This window comes from Fusarium pseudograminearum, chromosome 2 (genome assembly GCF_000303195.2).
Source record: "Fusarium pseudograminearum CS3096 chromosome 2, whole genome shotgun sequence".
In the NCBI taxonomy this organism is placed as follows: domain Eukaryota; kingdom Fungi; phylum Ascomycota; class Sordariomycetes; order Hypocreales; family Nectriaceae; genus Fusarium; species Fusarium pseudograminearum.
In genome coordinates, this window is record NC_031952.1 from 5,358,795 (window position 1) to 5,382,880 (window position 24,086).

At 45.4% G+C, this 24,086-nt stretch overlaps 8 protein-coding genes across 8 annotated transcripts, besides 10 other annotated features; 5 read left to right on the forward strand and 3 right to left on the reverse strand.

Moving 5' to 3' along the window:
• Positions 1-1,178: 1,178 nt before the first annotated feature.
• Positions 1,179-1,238: a repeat region.
• Positions 1,239-1,327: 89 nt separating this feature from the next.
• Positions 1,328-1,350: a microsatellite.
• Positions 1,351-1,396: 46 nt separating this feature from the next.
• Positions 1,397-1,418: a microsatellite.
• A 107-nt stretch (positions 1,419-1,525) lies between these two features.
• Positions 1,526-2,677, forward strand: FPSE_12187 (uncharacterized protein; the record flags this gene model as incomplete). The annotated part of the gene is made up of 1 exon (XM_009265304.1): positions 1,526-2,677. The coding sequence occupies one exon, from the start codon at positions 1,526-1,528 to the stop codon at positions 2,675-2,677; it is 1,152 nt and encodes a 383-aa protein (XP_009263579.1).
• Positions 2,678-3,893: 1,216 nt separating this feature from the next.
• FPSE_12186 (uncharacterized protein) lies at positions 3,894-5,898 on the reverse strand (the record flags this gene model as incomplete). Its single annotated transcript, XM_009265303.1, has 3 exons — positions 3,894-5,196; positions 5,257-5,535; positions 5,783-5,898. The coding sequence occupies 3 exons, from the start codon at positions 5,896-5,898 to the stop codon at positions 3,894-3,896; spliced, it is 1,698 nt and encodes a 565-aa protein (XP_009263578.1).
• A 927-nt stretch (positions 5,899-6,825) lies between these two features.
• On the reverse strand, positions 6,826-7,954 carry FPSE_12185 (uncharacterized protein; the record flags this gene model as incomplete). The annotated part of the gene is made up of 3 exons (XM_009265302.1): positions 6,826-7,078; positions 7,132-7,877; positions 7,928-7,954. 3 exons carry the CDS (start codon positions 7,952-7,954, stop codon positions 6,826-6,828), a joined length of 1,026 nt encoding a protein of 341 aa, XP_009263577.1.
• Positions 7,955-8,496: 542 nt separating this feature from the next.
• On the reverse strand, positions 8,497-10,385 carry FPSE_12184 (uncharacterized protein; the record flags this gene model as incomplete). Its single annotated transcript, XM_009265301.1, has 4 exons — positions 8,497-9,388; positions 9,520-9,804; positions 9,977-10,166; positions 10,310-10,385. The coding sequence occupies 4 exons, from the start codon at positions 10,383-10,385 to the stop codon at positions 8,497-8,499; spliced, it is 1,443 nt and encodes a 480-aa protein (XP_009263576.1).
• A 1,650-nt stretch (positions 10,386-12,035) lies between these two features.
• Positions 12,036-13,886, forward strand: FPSE_12183 (uncharacterized protein; the record flags this gene model as incomplete). The annotated part of the gene is made up of 1 exon (XM_009265300.1): positions 12,036-13,886. The coding sequence occupies one exon, from the start codon at positions 12,036-12,038 to the stop codon at positions 13,884-13,886; it is 1,851 nt and encodes a 616-aa protein (XP_009263575.1).
• Positions 13,692-13,733: a microsatellite.
• Positions 13,887-14,458: 572 nt separating the features above from the next.
• Positions 14,459-15,607, forward strand: FPSE_12182 (uncharacterized protein; the record flags this gene model as incomplete). The annotated part of the gene is made up of 1 exon (XM_009265299.1): positions 14,459-15,607. One exon carries the CDS (start codon positions 14,459-14,461, stop codon positions 15,605-15,607), a length of 1,149 nt encoding a protein of 382 aa, XP_009263574.1.
• Positions 15,608-16,784: 1,177 nt separating this feature from the next.
• Positions 16,785-16,855: a repeat region.
• A 57-nt stretch (positions 16,856-16,912) lies between these two features.
• Positions 16,913-16,934: a repeat region.
• A 104-nt stretch (positions 16,935-17,038) lies between these two features.
• Positions 17,039-17,071: a repeat region.
• Positions 17,072-17,345: 274 nt separating this feature from the next.
• Positions 17,346-17,369: a repeat region.
• A 628-nt stretch (positions 17,370-17,997) lies between these two features.
• Positions 17,998-18,018: a repeat region.
• Positions 18,019-18,187: 169 nt separating this feature from the next.
• Positions 18,188-18,234: a repeat region.
• A 1,839-nt stretch (positions 18,235-20,073) lies between these two features.
• Positions 20,074-21,740, forward strand: FPSE_12181 (uncharacterized protein; the record flags this gene model as incomplete). Its single annotated transcript, XM_009265298.1, has 5 exons — positions 20,074-20,223; positions 20,283-20,544; positions 20,594-20,785; positions 20,856-21,253; positions 21,306-21,740. The coding sequence occupies 5 exons, from the start codon at positions 20,074-20,076 to the stop codon at positions 21,738-21,740; spliced, it is 1,437 nt and encodes a 478-aa protein (XP_009263573.1).
• A 709-nt stretch (positions 21,741-22,449) lies between these two features.
• Positions 22,450-23,550, forward strand: FPSE_12180 (uncharacterized protein; the record flags this gene model as incomplete). Its single annotated transcript, XM_009265297.1, has 2 exons — positions 22,450-22,623; positions 22,678-23,550. The coding sequence occupies 2 exons, from the start codon at positions 22,450-22,452 to the stop codon at positions 23,548-23,550; spliced, it is 1,047 nt and encodes a 348-aa protein (XP_009263572.1).
• Between the last annotated feature and the right edge of the window lie 536 nt (positions 23,551-24,086).

The following is a 24,086-nucleotide window of genomic DNA, read 5'->3' on the forward strand; positions in this document are numbered from 1 at the left end:
ATCGGAGGATGACTCTCGGACGCATTAGCAGATCGGGATTTGCGGAAGGAGACGATGCTGACATGGGGCTAAGAACGTTGCATCGTCATGTTGCAATCACCAACATGCATGTCAAAGTGATGGCGCCAACACGATAATGGGTGGACTTGAGGAGAATAAACCCTTGGATTGACGTCTCGTTTACTGTAGTAGAGACCCTACCCGGTAATTAGCCTAGCTGATGCCAGGGGCTATGCCGTGTGCGGTATAACTCGGCAGTTGAGTCTCCACGTTTCATCGGAGCCAAGCCAATCTCTTGGCTACATTGGCAGATTTCCCTCACAACCATCGCTCGAACGGAACTCTTGACCCTTGACAGGTTGGGAATGTTGGGACTACCGAGGTATCGTCCGTCAGTGAATGTCTGTGGGCGGTGAGTGAGACATTGACTCGCTGCTGAACATACGTAACCCACAAGTGCCGCGTCTGGATTCCAGACCTAGAACGGAAAAGTGGCATTTCCCGTGTGGGTAAACATCTAGAAGCTTTTTCCTTTTTGTCTCTCTCTCTGTCCACAGAACTGAGAAAAGTGATGAGTCGCAAGCCCGAGTTGCAGAGTGTATGCATGTCTCGCTTATACGCGACGGAAAGGGTACAACAGATACCGGTAACTCGACCACACAACAGTATGACGAATTCCCAGTCTCTAGCCTCATCTTGTCACGATGCCCAATCTTGATCCATGTTAGCTTCGCGCGCTAATGTAGACGGCCCCTCCCCCCCCATGAGAAAACACGATGGTACATAGTTCTCGATAAACCCCCGGGCCGGGCCTCTCTCATTCTCGTCCACGCCAGTGCATCGCCACGAGCGTTTATCCAACTCATGGCTGTAAAGTTTACTGTGAAAAAGCCTTTTCCTTCCAACGCAAACGGTCAGAGGCCCGAATTAAGCTTTCCCCGGGATTCGAGTGCCGTCGATTTGACTCTTCACTTCCCAACGCGTTTCGCTGTGTTAGGCAGACAAACAATTTGATCACCAAACCTGAGTCTAGGTTGCTGTATCCGTAGATAGGCTAATGGGCCTGACCCTGCTGAGTAAATCGGTAAATCATTGCCAGATTACCATTCCTACCATGTCCAAACCCGGCATCTTAGTGGAACATATTGTATTGGGCCGCATTCCATGACCTTGGCAGGTTTTCTTCTTTTCTTCTTCTCTATTTCTTCTGCTTCCCCGTTTTGCTTTTTCTTCTGCTTTGCTGGTTGGTTAAGTTCTTGTCAGTAAACTACGAATAAAACAAGTACTGCTGTTACTACCACTACTACTGTGTCTCTCCCACGTTCGATCTGGTCTGGTCTGGTCTGGTCTTTTTTGTTCTCCATTTCTTCAACTTGCAACATCCATCTACGCTGCACCCTCCCCTCCCCTCCCCTCCCTGCAGACTACTGCAGACAACGAGTCTGTGACCAACAACTATCGAACCAACCCTCCACAACCACACCAAGACATTGCAGAGTCCACCTGCTTACCACTGATCTAACTAATGGCTCCATCCGACGGACTCTCTTCGATCCAATACCGATCCATTGATCTATCAGCCCGCGAAGTGAGGTTGCTAGAGCTGCAGCCATCTCCCACCAACGACATCAACGACCGTGTAGTCTGTCGCCTCGTTCATGAGAAACTGACCGATTCTCCTGACTACATGGGCCTCTCAGCCCTGTATGGTGACATCACAAATACAGAAACCATCATCCTCAACGGCAATAAGGTCGCCATCCCACTAGATCTTGCTGAGGCACTACGCTATGTCCGTGATGTCTTTCTAGGCAGGCGGATTTCCACCGCACACTCTACATCGGCGCTCGACCTCGAACTCCAAAGAAATAATAACGCCACAGCCCAAGACCAACAACAAGAATCTCCGCCGCCTTCACCCACAACAAAGCGTCCCGGCTGGCTAAGGACATTTCTCAAGAAACTCGTCGATCCAGGCTCTGCCAAGGCAGACAAACAACCTCCTTTGCGCATCTGGGTCGATCTATTATGCATCGACAGGCGAAACAAGCGTGAGCAGGCCGAGCGTCGCGCCTCCATGGCTCGCGCATACCGCCAGGCGAGGTTGGTGGTAGGATGGCTAGGCCCCAAGGACTCGACATCTGACCTCGCCATCGAGATCATCAGAGCGTGGGATAGCTGCATGCCTGCCAACTTCGGAGAACCCGGTGACCGTGAAGCGAACCCGAAGAACTACGCGCCCATTCTTCAGTGGATGGGTCCCGTTGCTCATCTTAGCGACATTCCTGAGGGAATCACTGATCCTACAGAGGTACCCAGCTACAAGGCTATCTCCGGGTTTCTCAACAGGCCATATTTCCGTAATACATGGATCCTTGATGACATTTCGATGGCAGCGTTCCCCACGTTCATGATGGGCGATGGCATCGTGTCTTGGATGCAGATTCTGCGTCTCAACCGCGTGAATGAGGACATCAAGGACCACGGCGCGGAAATGTTTCCGAGTGAGCTCAGGCCTTTGCTCGAGTATATGCCTCTTGGTAGTGTCTATACATTTCTCAAGGAGTTTGATCGGCGACAGAAGCAAGAGGAGGGCCGACCTCCAATGTGCTCTACGCCAGCTAGTTCTATACGGAGTTCTGTTTCGATGACAGCCTTGAAGACAAGGCAAAGATAATACCACCTCTTTTTTGTTAACATGCATCTTGTACCTTGATTGTTTTTACTTGGCTTTTACTGTCATGAGCGGCAAATGGCCCAAGGGTGTTATGCTACAATGTTTTCCTTTGCATAATATCGATTGGATGTTCAACTTAGCGATGTCGGTTATTAAGTCTCTAAACATAGAATATCTTACACTACTCTTAATGACACCTCACTGAAGCGATCTCTTCTGGAAGCATTTCAGTAGCGGTTTGAAGCGGGTGTACTCTATGCTCGACCAGCCCAGTTACATTGCCACCAAGACATAAACCTTCATCACTATCTAGAACAACTTATAAACACCACTTTGAAGGTGCAAAACTTCAATAGTCAATCAACACTCGCGAATAATAAAGGCCTCGACTTTGGACTCATGCAGATTACAGATCACAAGTGACACATCGGCAAATTCACTGCCAGAACGGCAAAAAACGCCATCGTCGTCACGGAATGCCAGGATGCAAGGGATGGACAATCGTCTGCTCTCCAAGTTTCAGCCACTAATAAGATTCCCTTCCGTTGCGCCACCGGATGATGTCCGTTGACGGTTGCGGTGATTCCCAAACTCTAATTGGGCCACGTACGATCATCCTTTGTTCTAGAAGGTTGAGCTGACTGCCACTGGAATGCTGATTTTGATTAGCATGTCACCATGTCTTACATGCACAAAGAGAAAGACCTTCGAGAACGGCAAGGGCATCGGAGTTACTGGTCGGATGATATTGAGATGCCAAGTTGCGCTAATTGATAGGCTGAACAAATTCCTGCTTTGCCATGTTTTTGAGTTTTGGGCAACTGAAGATCTCGAACTCGATCAGACGGAGAAGGCGGATATCGATGTAGATCCAGAAGGGAAACCTGATTCACTTTCTACTGCGTATCGATTGCCGGTTCTACTTCACTTCCAAAAACAGCATGGCGGGAATGTTTGTCTCCGTTGTTCAACGGATAGAACCCTTCCGGTTACATCTCTGCCAAGAATGGAGGCGCTGCAGGGTTGAAGCTACATTGATTTGCCAGCAAGGTCAAGCACCTGAGTCATCATACCTTTGTGCATCATTATCGTCGCTTTTCAGGGTTCCTAATATTCCCTGTTAATCCCATCCATGGCCGTTTTGGGCTGTTGGTGGACATGTCGCCCGTTCCTAGATCAACTGACATGAAAACTAGATTCTATTTGGTCTATTGTGCTAATAACTAAAATCGACATTGGCTATGGGAGTCGCAGAATTCGGGGGAGCGTTTGAGTGTATCGAGTGCCGATCATTGCCCCCATCTTCTGTATTTGAAGAACTGATATTGTTGGACGTCGAAGTAGCACTCTGTAGCTCTGCTTGCCCATTGGCTGCCCACCCAGTATTGTGCATCTCTTGGAAGCTCCAGCTTGGATTGAAACCTGGGCTTTCCCACGCGTGACTCACGCGCTCGTACATCTCGTCAATCTGTTCTAGTGTCATCCTACTTGTTTCATACACCATGAACCAGACGAAGACGATAGCAAGGATACAAAAGGTACCCCAAATGAAGAAGATTTTCAACCCAAACGCGTCGGCCCTTCTTCCCAGTATAAAAGGAGGTGCATAAGCTACGGCAAAGTTCAAGAGCCAGTTCGCTGTTGTTGACACCGACATTGCTTTTGCGCGCAACTTGAGAGGGAAGATCTCTGAAGTAACGACCCAAGTGACAGGTCCCCATGATGAAGCATAAAAGAAGACATTTATCGCACAGCAGACGATAAGTGCCATGTTGGACGCGTTTCCGAGGTCTTGGGATGACTTCTCGTTTGCTGTAGATACGGCGCCGATGATAAACTGACATACTGCCATACCCAATGCACCAGCCATAAGGAGCTTTCGTCTTCCCCACGATTCGATAACGATGAGACCAGGTATTGTGCAGACACAATTGACGATGATCATGACGAGGTTAATGATGAACGGATTACTGACACCGGATCTACTGAAGAATGTTGTACCGTAGTACATGACGAAGTTGATGCCGGTGAGTTGCTGCAGCATTTGCAATACACATCCCGTCAGGGTCCGATGTCCAAGAGAGGAGTTACTTGTGAAAAGAGCTCGGTATGTATCATGACCGAGTGTCATCTCATACTGATGGTTGGCGATGATCTCCTGTAGTTCGTTCACAAGAGCAGGGTGAGTAATGTCAAGCCTGCGGAACCGACTGAGGGAAATCCCAGCGTCGTCGTTTCGTCCTTTTTTGACCAAGAATCGAGGCGTCTCTGGGAGTAACATGATACCAAATGCGAGAATAACACCGGGCACGAGTTGCAATCCTAGAGGGATACGGTAGGCGGCTGCGCTGTTCATTCCTGATGTAATGACGTTGATAATGGTTGCACCGAGAATTCCAACCGTGATAGAGAGTTGATAAGCGCAGATGATGCTTCCTCTGATCCATTTTGGTGCCGTCTCAGATTGATAAAGAGGCACGAGAACTGATGTAGCTCCTACAGCAACACCTGCTAAGGCCCTATAAAGCACCAACAGTCAGCATGATGGTAATAAAAGTGTTGAGGAGATTTGAACTTACCTGCCAACCAATAACATGGGAGTTGCTTGAGCACACACCTGAAAGATAGCCCCGATACAAAACGTCACAACAGCAAGAAATAACGTTTTGCGTCGACCGATACTATCACCAGCTGGGGCGGCAAGTATTGAGCCTACAACAGCTCCGCCGCTAAGAATAGCGACGATAAGAGATGAGTCTATGGGACATAGATCAATGTGGTCATTTTCGTCTCTACAGGTTTGATCGGTGGCAAAGTCGTTCTGGAAGACGTCCATGGCAAGGACGCCATTGATGACTCTGATGAAAGAAACAGGCCATTGTTAGTTGAGTTCGATGACATATGTGTGAGGAAGTGAAGGGGTAAAGATGATAAGGTATGCATCGCGCGACGCGTCAAGAATAGAGCGACGAGGTCTGAAGTACTTGTTCAAGTCGCGTCACACAAGCCTGCATGACCGCGCCGCAACGACTTCTCCAAAAGAAGAAACGATAGGTAGACAACAAGATATTTTACGAGAGAATAATTCGAGAAAGATCAACTCACCCCACATCGTAGCCAAAAAGCAAACCCCCTGAGGACACAAACAAACCGACAAGAATGGCGCGTATCGACGAGCCAGCAAAGTTCTCGGGCTTATGCCAGCCCATGGCGCGTGCCATGACGAGATATCATTGACTGTTAGTAAACGAGTGAAAGGGACTGTACTTGAGATACTTGAGAGTATGTATTGCAAAAATAAATGAACAAATGATGCTTTTTTTCCCACGACCTGAACCAATGGGGACGCCGTGGAACGAGGCGGAGAAGCTAACTTGGGGCAAACGGAAGAAAAAAGACTCAAGACCGGTGAGTCCTTTATTGGTTAAAGATCAACCCACAATGACTCGACATGGTGGAGTTAAGAATGGATCCTTGATGTGGTCCTGACATGACGATAAAACTGAACGACGTGTGATAAAAAGAGGAGACATTTATGTGGAACAACAAGCAAAAGAAGAGGTCCTACCCGGGTTCGAACCGGGGACTTCGGAAGATGTTTTCGATCGATGATCAAAATCCAACGTCCTAACCACTAGACTATAGGACCTTGAGCTTTATTTACAACGAGTTCAGTAAAGTCGCTATATATCAGTTGCATATTTGGTATCAACTTACCGGCAGCAACTTCGCCTAACTCAAACCTCCCCCCAGTCTTCTAACTCAGCCCTCTCATTATTAAAGTGTACTCTACAACAAGCAGATTAAAGTATAACTTGAAGACTGCTTTACTAGTCCTGCTTCCAGACTTACCTGTGTTTATTAATGTCTTATTGCATTCTTCAGTGTTTCTAAGTCTAGCCGCCAATTGATAATAATTTAATACATAGCACGATTTAGGGTAGGGTTTAGCACATGGACAATACCTTCAACAAACAAACACCAATTAGTTATTGAGACATTATTGACACACTATTATAGTCTTAAACTCTCTATACTACAGTTTGAAGTCTCAAAGCAACCATGGTAAATAGTTAAAGACGTTTATTGACATAATCTTAAATAGTGGTTACCTGTATAGCCCCCATCATTTTCCTGTCCTAGCTTGTCTAGTAAAATTTGCGGTCATCAAAAGACTCAAACTTCTCGCTGATGATCTTTCTAGTCAACTCCATCAACTGGTCACCAAGTTTCTCATCCTGCGATTTCTCATTGCCTTGCTCCGGCACAGCAGGAGGGCAAATATACTGGCCCGACTTGTCAGTCATCGTTGCGGCGTACACTGCGCTGGTAGCGCCCTGGAATTGGTCCTTCTTGAAAGGCTCCATGCCGACGGACATCGCGTATCCAGCAAGAGGGTACCTGTAACAAGTATCAGAGGGTCTATCAGGCACACAAGGGAATGGGATACGTACGCTTCATGAATGTGCTCCAAGCTCTGTCTCGTGCTGACGAAGCCAGGATGAGTAGCATTCATCAGAATCTTGGGCGAGCCAGCCTTGGTCACGTTACGATCGAAGTAGCGAGTATACAGAATGTTTGCCAATTTCGATCGTCCGTACTGAGGGTTTGGTCCAAGGTCGGTGTTGAGCTCTTCCAGGCTCTCAAACTTGACGTCGCTGGGAGCACCCTGGTGGGCATTGGAAGCTTGGTTCACAATTCTCACAGTGCCGTGCTTCTCGGAAGTCTTCTTGAGAAGCTCTAGGAGATACGATGTAAGAAGCACATGACCAAAATGGTTCGTGGCCATGTGCTGATCAACACCATATGACGAAAGCTGATAAGTCTGGATGCCCCGCCCAGCGTTGTTGACAAGAATATCAAGCCGATCAGTTGAGTTCTTGATTTTATCGGCAGCCTTCTTGACCTCGGACCAGTTACTCAGATCGCACTGGACCCATTCTGTGCGGTCAGCCTTCTCCTGTCCGAGTTCTTCGGCTACGGACTTCTTGGCGCCCTTGACGACTTCCTCAGATAGTGAAAGGATGAAGATCTTGCTGATGTCGTGGGTAAGGAGGGTATGAGTAACCCCGTAGCCAATGCCTTCGCTTCCGCCCGTTACCACAGCCACTTTACCGGATAGGTTGGGGGTTTCTGAGAGGGAGAATTGGTGGGTGGCAAGCTGTTCAGCGGGGCCACCAAAGTTCTCGGCGATGGTGTTCTGGGAGGGTCAATAACAACGCTGGAAGTTAAGTCACTGGGGAAGCTTACCTTGACGGTGTCGACTATGGAAGCCATTGTATTTGTCTGTGTCCTTCTCCAAAAAAGACAATTGTTCTGCGATTGTATAAGTGGGAGTTTGGTCAACACAGGAGTTCGAGTAGCGCGGTTTAGTAGCCCCGTGGATAGTCTTCTGCCAGTGGATATGTTTATGGTCTTCATTTAAGGATATGAATAAGGAATAGAACTGAACTGGGTTTTATTGCTGGTCAAAGCACATATACTATCTGACATGAGAACCATGAATCACCACTCTTCTCTGAGTCAATGACGTACATGCTACAGCCATGACGAGGACAACTGTTATGCAGTGAGATGAGACAAACATTATTGTAATCGTCTGTGGCTTGTCTCCGAGCTTGGCTTTCTTCGCTGCATTTGCCTTGCATTCCACGTGTCGTGCTTGCTTTTCTGGAAGTGGCTATTTTGACCTAGCAATTTAGTGTTGTCATGGCTTCACTTGCTGATTAGTAACCCCAACCAATATCACGATATTTTGTGCCTGCAATATCTTTGCAAGGCACGCATGACTGAGAAAATAAAAAAATTGAGCATAAAAATTATACGGCCTTGGACACGTAAACATTGTGGTAGGTCTGGTCTAGTTCCGTCGCGAACATCTCTTCCACAGCCTTTCTCATAATGTTCCCCTTTGCAGTTCTCGGCAAAGTCCCCTTCGCTACGACGAAAACAAGGCGCGCATCGTCAATCCTCTCATGGAGATATTTTCGTTGATGAAACGGCGCAATCCGCTGGACGATCTGCTGCTTGAGTGCCAGCAACGTATCTTCGTCCGCCTGCAAGATATCATCATTCTTTGCCTCGACTACCATGGCTGGCGAAGGACGTCCAGAGCCAATGACAGAAACAGCACTGATGAGGTCGCCCTCACATACTTGCATTGCTTCCGACTCTAGGGAACCTGCGTCGCAGACCAAAGCAAGCTGCATCTTGATTCTGTCGTCAACTCTACCTTTGTAGACGTACTGATCGACATCAACCCGCTCGAAGAGATCGCCGGTATGAAACATGCCGTCTGATTTGTCTCTTAGGGGAGGATCAGGGCATTCGTCCGCCTCTGCTGGAACAATAAGCTCAAAGAGCCGGTTTGGCGAAGATGCTGATTCGCTCAAGGGGATGAACCGACACCCCGACTCGGGTAGTGGCGATACATGGGGTGATGTCAACGAGGACATCATCGACAGTCCAATTTCTGTTGAGCCATATAGATTTATCAGCTTTATCTCATTTTGGCGGGCCCAAGCCTCGTCTTTTGGTTCAAGGACCTGGCCAGCAAAGTTGATACTGTCAAGGCTTTGGAGCATTTCCAGGAACGGGCTACTCTCACGTGCCTTTTGCAACATCCCTGATAGAAGGGCAGGGAAAGTGTTTAGTATAGTTAGGCCTCCCTTGGATATCATGTGTTCAAGCTCGGAAGTCGGGTAGGGAATACTAGTAGGTGGAATTAAGCAGCCGCCATTTGCCAAGGTTCCTGAAAGATTGATCGTATTGCCCAAATGAGTATGTGAGCCCCTAGGTCACAGATGAGCTTCATGACCCGAGTAGTATGGATGGGAACTCACATAAAAGACGCAACAGAGGCAGGCTTGTAGTTCATATGTCTGTGCTTTCGGATCAAACAGTCCATCCATCGCACTGTCTGCGGAACCAGTTTCGGCATCCCAGAAGTTGATCCCGAGGTATGAAAGATGACCAAGACTCTATCGCCATCGGTAGAGGTGGCTGTGCCGAGTTGCACTTCTGCAGGACAATCTTTTCCCAAAACTGTACCAGTAGAGAATGTTGGGACAGGACATCCCTTCACTAATGGCTCACAAACTGGGTCGTATAATAGAGCAGCTGCATTGCTGTTGCGAAGAAGTTCATAGACAACGGAAGGGTCTGTTATACGAATGGAGAATAATTGAGGAATAAATCCAGCTCTTTGGAGTGAGAGATAATGCAGCAAGTCCTCATAAGACCAACCCCTCATCCTAAGACAATGAGATGGAACTAATCGGGGATACTAGATAGACTTACCAAAGCCCGACTACAGCGCCTTTTGCAATGCCTACTTGCGATAGTTCTGTGACCCAATTCTTTGCAGCAATATTGATGTTCTGCCAATGCTTCGCGTAGGAAATTGTTTCGAATTCATTGTTGATAGATTCAGAGTTCACGTGTCGTATGGCTGGAGAATCGCCCCGAGACTGCGAGAGGGACTCAATTACTGAGAGTGGTGTATAAAATGTTCGCATCTTGATCTATTGCATACTAATGAGTTCTTGGCTATAGAATTCGATCAATGTCATGTTTTATAGTCGTTCCGAAGAACTACGCCTCCCAACAAATACGGTCTCACTCAGCACCAACCAGCCCAATGCGTCGGTCGAGTCCCAATGTGAGAATTTAGGGCAGGAAGGATGCGATCATCACGGCAATACGGCATTGTGAGTTCTTATGGAATTCGAGCGACACTTTAGAAGACCATTAGTTGTACAATTATTAACCAAGTCACGACAACCTATCGGCATCTAGCATGATGTGATTGGCGATATTGACTGTGAGAGCCTTGACTAAAAAGGCAGTGGATGTTCGGAGCCTGCCTCATGTACATTTTCTTTTGTGGATGTGATTTTCAAGTGATTTCCTTAGGAACAAGGCGACGAACATGCCGTCAATATATACATCTGTGTTTTCACTGCAATTTTAACTCACGCCGAAGCAATGTGGGCTTTGACTCGAAAAACCAGGGAAATATGAGTTAGCAGAAAGGCGCAGCAGATCAAAAGTTCGTACGCTGAGCCACGCTGAGTGCACTAGCTACGTGCCCAAGGAATAAAATAATTTAGTCACCTTATGCCGTATTCGTCCCCCCGTCTTGGCTATTTATTTCATGCATCCCAAGCTTATGTACCAAATTTTCTGTCATCCCTCCGCTTGTGTGATCCACCTCAGCGCTACGCAATATTGCTCGGAAGGAGGCCGCCAAAGACCAGACTCAGCAGAAGAACGCAATGGGTAACAATCTCGTATCGGTTAAGTGTGCTAAATGTCTCGGTCTGCTGATGTAGAAATGATTGACCAAGAAAACGGAGGCAGTCATCAGTCAAGGCCCATCAGGATGATATTGGTCACTCAATGTAATAAACTATGGGTCCCTTTGTTCCACTGCTGTTAACCAAGTACATGCTATCAAAGCAGCGTAGCAGTTTCACAGCATAGGCCATGTCACAATTGTACCAAGGGATAGGGTTTCCATCTTCAATTATACTTTTTTGAGCATCATGACTGTCACAATTGTACTTTGAGAGCCCAAGGATGTAGTGAAATGGCCCCTCACTGTCTCGGTCACAGTGCATGTGAAGTTGCACGGGTTGGCTTGCATATTGGTGGTCAGCAATCTGCTGATTATTGCATTTCGACAGCCTCAGTTTCTTGACGCAAAAAGAGGTTTCCCCTCTGACAGCGGTTAATCTATATAAAGAGTTGATAGCTGTGGATGAACCGTTTATCGTGCGCACCCATAATGATAGCTCAGCGGTGGTTGTCTTGGCCATGAACTACCCAGACTAGCAGCAAAGCTACCATGCTGTCCATCTCTCGCTACAGGCGTAAGACGCCCTGTAGTCACTCACTACGTAGGGTCACGCTCACAGGTCACAGGCATCCATCCACACACTAATCCTGTTTCTCTATCCACGCGACCACTTAAACCTCACCAAAATGTCTCTTTCAAGTTGTGTAGCCATGCACATGCAAACCCAACTAATGAGAGATGCTGTGTTTGCAGCCCGACCTAAACCCCCAATAGGACAGTGCGATATAATACACAAGGCGATACCTGTACGCGTAAACACTGGGCGAACAAGGCAGCGGCAGCAGAGCCTCAGTAGGATTAATTGTTGGAGGGTTCATGAGCATTCCATTCTTAACCTAACAACGCTAGCTTTGACTGTCATTTCTTCCCCAAGTCATCTCTGGCGTTATCACATCTTCTCAAGATTTTACAACTGAGTTATGGACATTGCTTCCATACACTCTCCAAGCCCAGCGAGCCCTGTCAAGATCTCAGACCAACACCCCGAGCCGTATCGCGATGGCGTCATCAACCCCGCAGCAAAGCGCAGGCCTGGGCATCAGTGAAGGAGGCCAAAGTCGACCTCCTGGAGATGATCGCGCGCCGTATCTAGAAGACTTTCCAGGTAACCAACAGAGAAAAAAGAATAGTTCTAGACAACGAGTACCACCCAGGCAACATCATAGGAACCCGCCGAGGCAGCGACGAGTACACTCTACTGACGACTACCACGTAAACTACGCTGCCGATGCACAACCCAGTTTTCTTGAATCCCCGTTCGCACCTGTTCCTCGGAGTGATGACCGTTACCGCCAGCATGAACCTTACCAGCAGGATCCAAGCCCATGGTATCCTCAACCAAGCCCTGGAGAACCTTCCACCTATCCTGCCAATTATTCTGCTTCATACTCCTACCCATCTGACCCTTACAGCTACTTCCCTGGCACTTCACCTCCTACCATGACACCTTATTCACAACCAGGACCATACAGCCAGCCGCCTATGGAGTTTGACCAAGACTACACCACAGCCGTTACATACGAACCTCCACCCCCTCCGCCTCCATATCCTGAGTACCCGACCCGAACACCTAGACGACCACCTCCTCAACCGCTAGCCCCCAGACAGCCAGCCTCCAGTCCAGAATATATCATGAGAGGTGCGATACTAGAGGTCCCTGAGCGACTTCCAAAGAAGAAAACACCAAGTCGAAGGACAGACGGCACCTCATCATCAAACGATCAAAGAACGCTACTGGTAATGGGCCAAGTCTTGGAAGGACTGAATGGTCTTCAAAGACACCTCGAAGACAGATCCTCCGAAGTTAGATCTGACCCAGGAAGGCTTTTGTCAACTCGTCGACCCAGAAGTGTATCAACCACGAGCCAATATGCTATGGAAGAGACAAGATCGCTCGACGTTGAGAGACAAGAACGAGATCATTTAGTGGGTATTATCAATCGACTACTCGAAGACAGAGAGAGACAAGGGTATCGAAACCCGTATTTACAATCGCAGAGAAGGGACATAGCCGCCCTAATTGAGGACAGCATTGGGCTGAATGAGAATGAAATGAACAGGGCCTTGATCAGGCATGGCGATAGCAAGGAAATCGAGTCCAAACTCGACACCATTCTGGATCTTCTAGTCGAACGCAGATCGAATAACGGCCAGACTCTCCGTCCAATTTTACAGAGATACCACTCGCAGAGACAAGATCATTCAGTTCCAAGGGCAGACCAGACAGTCATCTCTATCAGCTCATCGCGAGAGCCCAACTTGCGCAGACACGTCTTGCAACGTCGTGCATCTGTCACTCAGCCCACGCCCAAGGAACGGCAATATGTCCAGCACCACACAGCACATTCATCAAACCAGGGTCGTATTCGAGTGAGGCCCAGCAAAGCAGCCGAGCCAGCAGCAGACGATTCAGACGCTGAGCTAGAGGAAGACTACGATCTGTTTCAAGGCTACGAGACACAGGATAGTCCTGTCCAAGAAGACCTTCGAGCAAGACGCCTAGGTCTAGCACGAGATATGGAATACGACAACGCCAGGAGTGAAGCAGTATCAGAGCAGCGACATGGCACCAATATACGACGTGTCAGTAGGAGACTATCGGAGGGTGGTGAGCAGAGAATGAAACCGAGATATTACGCCACTGTTGAGACCGTGGATGATGATGATGATGATGATGATGATGATGACGACGATGATATCGAAGATCAGGTACCAATTCCGACTCGTTCCTCAATAGCTCGCAGACCAAAGGTCGAGCAGGGAGAGAAAAAGATACCTTACGTACCTGATCCGCCTGTTTCTATTGTTGGGCAGAGAAGGGGGGCAAGGGTAAGGTTTGATAGTGCTTAAGACTGTATTAGTTATGGTGTTATTTATGTACGATTTATGATAGTTCTACTAAGAAGCGATAATGAAATTACTACTATCTTGTACGAAGAACGTGTGACAGTGTTTTTTGTGACGTGAAGCCTTGTTCTTCTATCAGCTGCAAGCTAGGAGAGCGAGCATGATTACATACCTTGTGCTCCTTGACGAAGTTGTCGAAGGGATTCAGCTGACTGTCCTACCAATTGGATTTCGGGAGGGTATCTCCCTCAGTTGTCGGAAATTCCGTTGGCTTGATCACTTAACGTTATCGAGATTAAGCATGGGTCACATTATTAAGAATAACGTTAGTGGCTGTTACCAAGACACCGTCCAAGACTAGAAATATGGCGTTATTGACCAGGGATAGCTTATTCTATAGGGATTGAAGTTAAACCAATTACCTTGGCATTTGATACTATAAAACCACTCCCTCATCCGAATCTCTAAGTTCTAGCCCTTGGAAACTTTGGTTCCAACTGATAAGTCCATAAATTTGGCATACTCAGCTCATATAAGTTACCCGTCTACGTTGACACATTCAGTGCACATACACTATGGACCGTCCTAACGAAGCCATCTACATGCTCTCCGAGGGCAACCACGAGACTCGCATCATTCGGGAACCATACATTCCAAAAAGTGCACAATCACTGGTTGATGTGCAGTACTCGGGAATCAACCCGGCCGACACTCGACACATGTACATGAATATGACCAACTACGTTGCTGGTTACGAGTTCACCGGAACCGTCAAGCAAGTCGGTCCAGAATCCCCGTTTAAGATTGGTCAAAATGTCTTCGGTATTTCACTGATGTACGACCGTCGACCTAATTATCTCGGCGCTCATCAGAGCTTTCTGCTCGCAGAACCGTTGATGACGTTTCTGAGGCCAGACCATCTCGACCCCATCACAGCTGTGACACTTCTCGCCGGCGGGGGCACGGCGATGGACGGTCTCTTTAATGTCCTGGGATATGGGTTTGCACCTGCTGATATTCCTGGCGACAACCCAAAAGATGAACCGATCCTCGTCTGGGGTGGTGCAGGTTGCGTTGGGCAAGCTGCTATCCAACTTGCAAAAGCAGCTGGCTTCTACCCAATTATCACGACTGCCTCACCACAAAACCATGAGGCATTGAAGGGACTTGGTGCAAGTCACACCTTTGACTACAAGAGTCCAACTGTTATACAGGACATTCGCACCTTGATTGAATCCTCAGGCTGGTTGTTAAAGACTGTCTTTGACGCAGTTTCTACCGGTCTAGGCGTTTTTGAAGGCCTCACAAAAGAGCAAGAGAAAGAAATTCAGGAAAAATACGACCGGAGCTCATCGAGCATGGCTCGTCAATGCTGCGATCCCAAGGTCCCCTCAAGTGAGCTGCGTCTTACTTCTGTTCTTCCAGTCAAGAAAGATCCGACTTATGCCTTTTGTCTCAACTTCCGTCCTGTCGAGGTGCTGGACATTATCAATGACGGTGCTGAGTGGAGCGAAGAATTCAGGCAGGGTGAAGTGGCCAAGATGAAAACGTGGCAGGCGCGTATTGAGAAAGGAATTAAATGGCTGGTTGAGAATCATGAAAAGTACTGGGAACCGCCCAGGACCAGGGTTGTTAAGGGCGTGGAAGAAGGTCTCCAAGGAATTCGTGATGTTTGGCAGGGGAAGGTCAGCCGCGAGAAGCTCGTTATTAATCACCGTATTTAAGTGATTAATAACAATTTTTGTTATGATGTATGTATAAAGGGAATGAGCCAAAGATCCGTTATCCGGCAGTCGAGCTTGTATCATAATAATTCCTCTGCCATCTGGTCTTTCACCTCAAACTGTCCTACAAATCCTTCCTACACAAAATTTCTGAACACTCAGAGTGAACTCTTGACTGAAGGTTGCTCGAGCCAAAGTTTGTTTGAGTTTCCATTAGTAGGTTCTCTCAAAATCCCTGTGCAGCATCTCCAGAACTCCACGAGACTTGCCAGCTGTGTAAATACAGTGGACTATGCGATACGGCATCATCCTGGGACAAGGCCCGCTGTCTCTGTGGGTCAAATCGTTGGTAGCACCGGTTTCATTTCTTTCAATATTAACTTTTTCATAGTCAAAGAGAACACTTTGCCCATGTTAGCCATGGAACAAAATTCAAGACTTGGTCAGATCAACGGACAAGGAATATTCTAACAATGACATCATACTGGCAATAGTGGACTACCGGTAATCCCGAGGATGATACGCAGATAGACAAGAAGACGGCAGAGCCGTAGTAGCATTGTCTTTACGGATAGCATGCCACAGTATGGCGTGACATTACGACAGAGCCAACCGGCTATCTGTTAGGCGACTTACGAAAGCCTGTTAATCTCTTTAAGACCCAAAGTTGTTACTTTTAGTGCCTGATTAGCAAGGCAAGGGTTAGAGCCTATCAGAAAGGTCAGTCGATGCCGTAAGAATAAGTACTTAAATTTACTAGTATTATATATTATAGAAGAAGTCCTAATACTTCTATTAGGTATATAAGGGTATATTGCATTCTATATAGACCTTCTTTATATACTAAAGGTATCTCTCTTTAGGTTATAAGGCTATCTCAATAAGGCCTTTATAGCTATAATAGTAGCTTTTCTTGCAGTTATTATATATATCTTGCCTATACCTATTAAAGGGTATAATTATATTAGCAGCCTAATTATACTTTTAGCTATTAGCTTTAAGGCTATAATAGCTATATAGCGCTATAGCTAGCTGTATTTACTAGTCTTTAAGTAACTTTATCTAGCTCTTATAGGCTTTAGGCTATTATACCTATAAGAGGAAGCTGTTAATAATAATAACCTTAAGTAAGAAGCTTTAAGCGATAATATAATACCTTCTATAATAAGCTTAATACTTTTAATTATTATAGAAATAAAGCTAATTACTATAATCTATAGTATTTATATAATTATTATATATATATAAGAACTTAAGGATTATAATTTTCCAGTTAGCCTTATTACTAAAGGCTTCTTATATAGCTTAATTTTATATATTTATTATAGCTAGATAGCAGTATTATATAGTAACCTTTTTATTACTTAAGAAGGCAGTTATAAGTATTATAATAAGCTTTTAATCCTTTTAAGCTAGATATAGCACCTAAGGTAAATATTAAATTAATAAAATAGATATAAAAATGCTAGGAAATATATTAGATATTTAATTATTAGGTAAGGTCTTCTTATAAAGGTTATTCTAAGTATACTATAGTTTACCCTTTTTATCTTCTGCTTTTAACTCTATAAGATTATAATAAATACTTAAGTTAAGGTATATAATACTTATAGTAGTAAAGCCTTATTTATAGAGAACTTAAAATAGCTTTACTAATAAGAAGAGGTTATTAATAAAGATATAATAGGTTAATTTTAATAGTATATCTATAAGGAAAATAATAACTAATTAGGTTAGGTTTAATATTATTTTATAATTAAAAGACTAAATATAGAGCTATTAATAGTAATATTATAAGGGGGTTATCTTATAATTTAGTAAGTACTATTACTAATTAATAAAATAACCTACCTCTATAATAACCTAAAGCTTATATCTCTTTTTAATTAGTTTCTTTAGTATTCTTATAGTATTATCGCTTTACTTAATATAATAGATTATATACTTATTAATAGATATAAAGCTTTCTAGCTAATAGAGGCATAAATAGGCAGCTTTAATAATATCTAACTATAGGTTAACCTTTTAATATACCTTATATAGCTTAACCTTATATAGATTAAGGGTATTAGTATTATAGAGTTAGATAATGCAATATAGGAAGAAGAATTAATTTTTTAGTATTTAATAGGTTATTTAATATAAAAGACCTTCTTCTATAACTATAAGGTCCTTTTAGAAGTTATAATAATAGGTTAAAGGAAAGAGAGTTATATAAATAAGAAGCCTAAGGAAAAGTAATAGCTTAGCAGCTATTATATCCTTTTATATAATGCCCTTATAATTATAACTAGCTAGATTTATTTAAAAAGCCTAGCTATTTACTATAAAAATAGATAAGAATTTATAGAAAAGGTTAACTAGATTAAAGTCAGTTATAAGGGCCTTACTAATATATTATATAATATATAGAAGCATAAAGTTAATAGGGTTTTTAGCGGCTTAGGTAGGCTCCTTATTAGGCGTAAAAGTTATATTAAATATAGATTTATAAATAGCATTTTAAACCCTTATAGTAAGTAGAATTATACTATTTTTATAAGGAATATAATTATTTAAGCTAGAATTTATAGTAATACCTTTAATTTTTATTAATTCTATATTTTTTAGTATTTATTTAACTTTATGACGATTATAATAATACCGATTAAGAGTATAGCTTAAAGTTACAGCAGGAAATTACGCAAAAGTGGGTCTTTTTAGTGGGGGGCGCTAAAAGTAACAACTTTGGGTCTTAAAGAGATACGTATCCGCATGGCTGGGACAGAATCTGATAATCAGTGTACGTACTGCATTGCATTAAAAATCCACCAATCTCACGGCGGGCATTGATATCACGGATGCCTTCCTACGCTCAAGGGCTACTACAGTAACCTCTACAAACGGGCAATACTAGCATCAAATCCAGAACTACTATGTTCCACAATCCTGGACTCTGTAATATCTCTTACGTAATGCGGCAAGGACGAGTAAACTCCGTTATGGAGACGGTGTTTCACTCCGCGTTGCATCGTCTTTTTGTTTACGGAGTACACAATGAAAACATGACTCGACATGAAGGCTCGTCAGTCAATATCCACAAGCATTCTGGGGCAAGGCGAAATATGAAAGGATGGCCACTGTAGCCGAGCCTTCTAGAAACTTTTTGTACAGGGTATAAGTCATGCACAGTGCTACTAAGGATATCCCCTACGGAAAGGGAAACGACCCAGTGATGCAACTCTACGCAAATACCTCATACTGTACTGCAAGGAACAAAGAACAGCCAACGAAAATCGACGAGCTGTCATAAAGGTGTGTATGCCTCATCAGATGAGCCAAGAATTCTCCAAGAGATTTTATCAGATTCAGCCGTCGCCATGGTTCGGGTGACCAACCTCGGAGGCCGGAGACGGTATGCGCTAGCGTGATCGGCGATAAATGCCGTGATACCGAACCTAGAAGATGATCAGCATAGAAATGATACGCAAGAGGAAGGAAAAAGGAAAGGAAGATACAAAGGCAGAGTGTAGTGGAGCTTTGAGTTTGTTTGCCTCGACTTTCCTTCCTACGTTGCCCTTTACTCTTTACTGGAGAGGCTGGTGTATCAAAAAGTTGGAATATTCCCCGAGATCGCCGCGTGCTACCTCACTCTGATACATATGACACAGTATTAAGCATAGCATGAATACGAACGGATGGTTATGAGAGGCAACATGACCATGCCTTATGGTGGTAGCTTGCAGGGACGGTGGCAGTGCAGATAGTCCACAGGGTCTCGTAAAGCGATTCGGTTATAGTTGCACATGTCTCAACGGCGGTCCACAGTTACGTATGTAGAGAGAATTACCGTTCTTGTATACTTGACTCCACCCATTATGATATAGACGTTTCGATTTGAGGTTTTTTCTGCGCAGTAGTAACGTGCTGATTGCTCCTATCTCTTGTTTTATCTACTTGTAACTGATCACCGTGTGGTCTTGTACAATATCACGCAGTCAAACGAGACAACCTTGGTTCATATTCCACTCTTTGAATCCACAAACGATAGCAATATAGCCTTGTCTGGCTTATCTCGGTCCGCATTGATCAACTTAGACTAGGAACATTATATCGCGCACTTGACGATTGGTCCCCCGTCAAACTAACCCAACACAATCACCCCTGGGACTTGCAATCCACAGCACCGATCCTCCAGATACGGAGATGATAGGGTTATGGAGCCAGAGTGGAGCAGGGATAGATAGGAATAGAGCCTCGATCGAGTATAATCCGGGGAAATCAGTTTCTTGTAGTCATAGAAAGATGGACTTTAAAAGGTCATGACGCTCCCCTTGCCTCTTGGGCTCCATCTTCCCCAGATTCCAAGACTCTCTTGCCGTTCCAGACTCTGCTCGACCCATTTTCTCTTCATTCACCCTCACCCTGGCCTGACCTTTGCCGTGCGAAGCTTGTATGCAGCCAGTTGAACAGCGAAGTCTTTCAATATGTCCCCCTCTAAAAAAGAAGAGATTCCTTCAGACCTGGAAGGAATCCAACGCTCAAACTCAAATTGCTCTCAAAACGAAGGAACCTCACAGCGCATAGACGATGCTGTCTTTGGCGAAGTGTCAGAAGATGGACCCAATTATCGCAATGTACGTTTCACGCCCTGGTCTATCTATCACTGAAAACATTGGACTGACGCTCCGTACAGGTCGGATGGATCGCAACAGTCGCGTTAATGACAAAAACCCAAATTGGTCTTGGTGTTCTATCGATCCCTCAAACATTTGATGCTTTGGGCTTGATTCCCGGAATTATCTGCCTCATCGCAGTGGCCGTCATCACAACTTGGTCAGATTATATGATCGGCGTGTTCAAGAGGCGCCATCCACAGGTTTACGGTATTGATGATGCTGGATACTTGATATTTGGAAGAATTGGTCGCGAGTTTCTCGCCACTGTCTTCATGCTTTGTATGTAACGAATACCTTTCTATGGCGCTTTTACTAACAAGGTTTTCAGACTGGATCTTTGTAGCTGGCTCGGCGATGCTGGGTATCTCCATCGGTCTCAACTCTGTTTCTTCACATGCGGCTTGCACAGCTGTGTTTGTGGCCGTGGCCGCTATTCTCGGTTTCTGTTTTTCTAGTATCCGTACGCTGGGCAAGATCGGATGGCTCGCCTGGGTTGGATTGGTTTGTATCATGACAGCCAGTAAGTTCCCTTTTTTTCAAGCCTGTATGGGTCATATCACCAGAAAAATGAGAACTGATACTCCTCACAGTCTTCTGTGTCACTGTGGCCGTCGGTGTTCAAGATCGCCCTGCAGCTGCACCACGCCCTGAAGAAGGCCACTGGAAGTCTGACTGGAAGCTTGTTGGTAACCCAAGCTTTGTCGATGGTATTACAGCAGTGTCGTCTCACATTTTTGCATTCTCTGGAACGCCGGCCTTCTTTCAAATCGCTGCTGAAATGCGTGAGCCAAAGAACTACACCCGCTCCTTGATAACCTGCCAGTCGATCGTGACAATCACATATATCACTATCGGTATTGTGGTCTACTACTATTGCGGATCCTACGTTGCCTCTCCAGCGTTGGGCTCAGCTGGCGCCCTCATGAAGAAGGTCTGCTATGGCTTTGCCCTCCCAGGACTGATTGTGACTGCCATGCTTATGACCCATGTAAGTGCACATTGTTCCTCCCTTTCATAAAATGCATACTGACATGGCCAAGATTCCTGCCAAGTATATGTTCATCCGTTTGTTGCGTGGCACAAAGCATCTCAACTCCAATGGCATAGTGCACTGGGCCACCTGGTTAGCCTGCACAGGAAGTGTCACCATCATTGCGTACATTATTGCCAGCGCTATCCCTGTGTTTGGAGGCCTGGTGTCTCTCATTGGTGCTCTACTTGGCACCATGATGTGCTTTCAACCGTATGGCTGTATGTGGCTGTATGACAACTGGAACAAGGGCTTGAAGAACAGGTCACTCAAATGGTACTTTATGGTTGGCTGGAGTATATTTGTTATCATCGCTGGTACATTTATGATGGTTGCAGGCACTTATGGCTCTATTGTTGGCATCAACAACTCATTGAAGGCTAACGGTGGAACGAGCCCCTGGTCTTGTGCTGATAACGCCAATTCTGCTGGCGGAGCTCACTAGGTCGAAGTTGATGTGAGTTATTGAGTTGAGGACAACCTTCGGATGGTCCGGAAAAGAGTGCTTGGGGCTGGCCTCTCAAGTTGAGTGGTTACTTTGGTTGTGATTTACTCTTTGTGGAATCATCAAGGCTGGACTTTCGATGGAGTACTGTGTGTTGTTGGTGAGGCATATGTAGATCTTTGCGTTGGCAGCCCGGAAAGAACATGTTGCACGTTCTACGGAGTCATGACAGGTGGCTGATGAGTACAGTTCATTGAAAAATAGAATACCCATTTACTTTATGTTTTATCATATTCGTTGGTAGTCAGTCCCTGGTGTGATATGATCAGTATGAACGTAGTGAATAGGCTGTTTCGGGTGTTACGGATACAGCACAAGTTGCCAGAACCAACGCCAAGAATACTGACAACTATGGATATTACTGTATTCTAGATGAAAACGCGGTATATAATATTTAGTGACTGATATATATCTTACCCGGTCCATCCGCTTCCAAACTTGACGAAACGTCATGTGTTTTGCCAAGACGCTTATGTAATGATGTCATGGAACCCTTGCTTTTAGCGCTGTAGGCATCCACTATCAGGGTCGTCAGCTGCTCCAAAAGAGAAAAAAAAAAGTCCCTGATATTTCTGCATCATCTGAGTCACGTCATCCAACAACAAACAATAAATCATTATACAGCTTTCTCTCACAACAACAACCGACAATGAGCTTTGTGAGGGCCTTCTCGTTTCTCACGGCTGTCAGTCTCGTGACATACACTATTCTTTCAATAGCGACGTCATTTGGACCCGCTGAAATGCCAGAGTTCAACAAGAATGAGACTGTTCGTGATATCCCTGCCTTTGGACTGGGGACTTGGTTAGCTGGGAAAGGAGTGGTAAGATATATCTCTACATTCTCCATCAAGAAGCATCACTGACAAGTCATGTAGGTCGTTCCTGCTGTAGAATATGCTCTCAAAGGTGGCTATCGACACATCGATACTGCCCTGATATGGCGCAACGAAGAAGAGGTTGGCAAGGGTATCAAAGCCTCAGGTGTATCACGCGATGAAATTTGGGTAACCGGTAAACTGTGGAACACGGATCATCGTCCTGAACTAGTACGCAAGGCTATCGAGACCTCTATCGCGAATCTTGGCGTTGAGTATCTGGATCTGTACCTCATCCACTACCCTGTGGCTTGGGTTCCCGAGACGCGAGATGTGGATAACAACACTTCCCTCATCGACACTTGGAAGGCCATGGAGGAACTCGTTCGCGCTGGTCTGACGCGCAACATCGGCTTCTCCAACTTTGCCCCAAAGGATATCAAAAAGATCCTCGAGATTGCCAGCATCCAGCCATACGCTCACGAATTCGAGACACATCCCTACCTCCAGCAACAGTCCTTTGTTGATTTCCACAAGAAAGAAAGCATCAAAGTGATCGCCGCATCACCCCTCGCAAATACGAATCCGACGTACGGCGATAAATACCCGAGTATTCTGCATGACGAGTTCTGGGTGAAGCTCGCCGAGGAGAAGAACGCGACAGTCGCTCAGACGATTCTCGCTTGGGGACAACAACGCGGGACGATCGTGATTTCGAAGAGCACGCATAGCAATCATATTGCCGAGAACCTTTGTTCTCAAGGAATCGAGTTTACCAAAAGTGAACTTGAAGAGATTGCAAAGCAAGACAAGAAGCTGAGGCTGTTGAATCCTATCCACTGGGGGATGGATCTGTTCGAGGGTCTAGACGCAGGTGCTGCCGAGAAAGAGGAGCCAAAGAAGGAAGAGGAGGAGCGTAATTTGGACTTGTGATTAACATTTGGCCGTTGCGGAAACGAATTGCGACATATATAGACTAGTGCTTTTATTAATATTTAATAGCGAAGTGACAGAGCGAACTGATAAGATTCACATCCTTGCCAGGTGACAGGAGCAATTTCATTGGTTGTATAGATTCTGACCGATTGACCAGGGGTCTTTACGAGGTTCGTTGTCAATGAGGATGTCGTTATTGTCTAAAGTTTGCTTGCAGTTGGTTGATTAGGGCGGTGAAAGTTCTTTGTGTTCAACCCAAGTCAGGAGTCTTTCTTCCCAGGTGAAACTTTTATGATTATCGATATTACACATGCCCATATATGGCACAGCATTTCTTGACAATCTCTTTGGCACAGTATTCAAATCTTTTCTAGAATACTGAGTGTATGCAGTTGGATGTCTGAATATTCGTATGTAGGGTAGTATAATGGAATCCATTGATCAGCTATCATGCATGAGCTCGTGCATGAACGTGCTTCTCCAGTGACTGAATCGCCTAGATTAGCATTGGCTTGGTTCGTGCAACCTCTGCA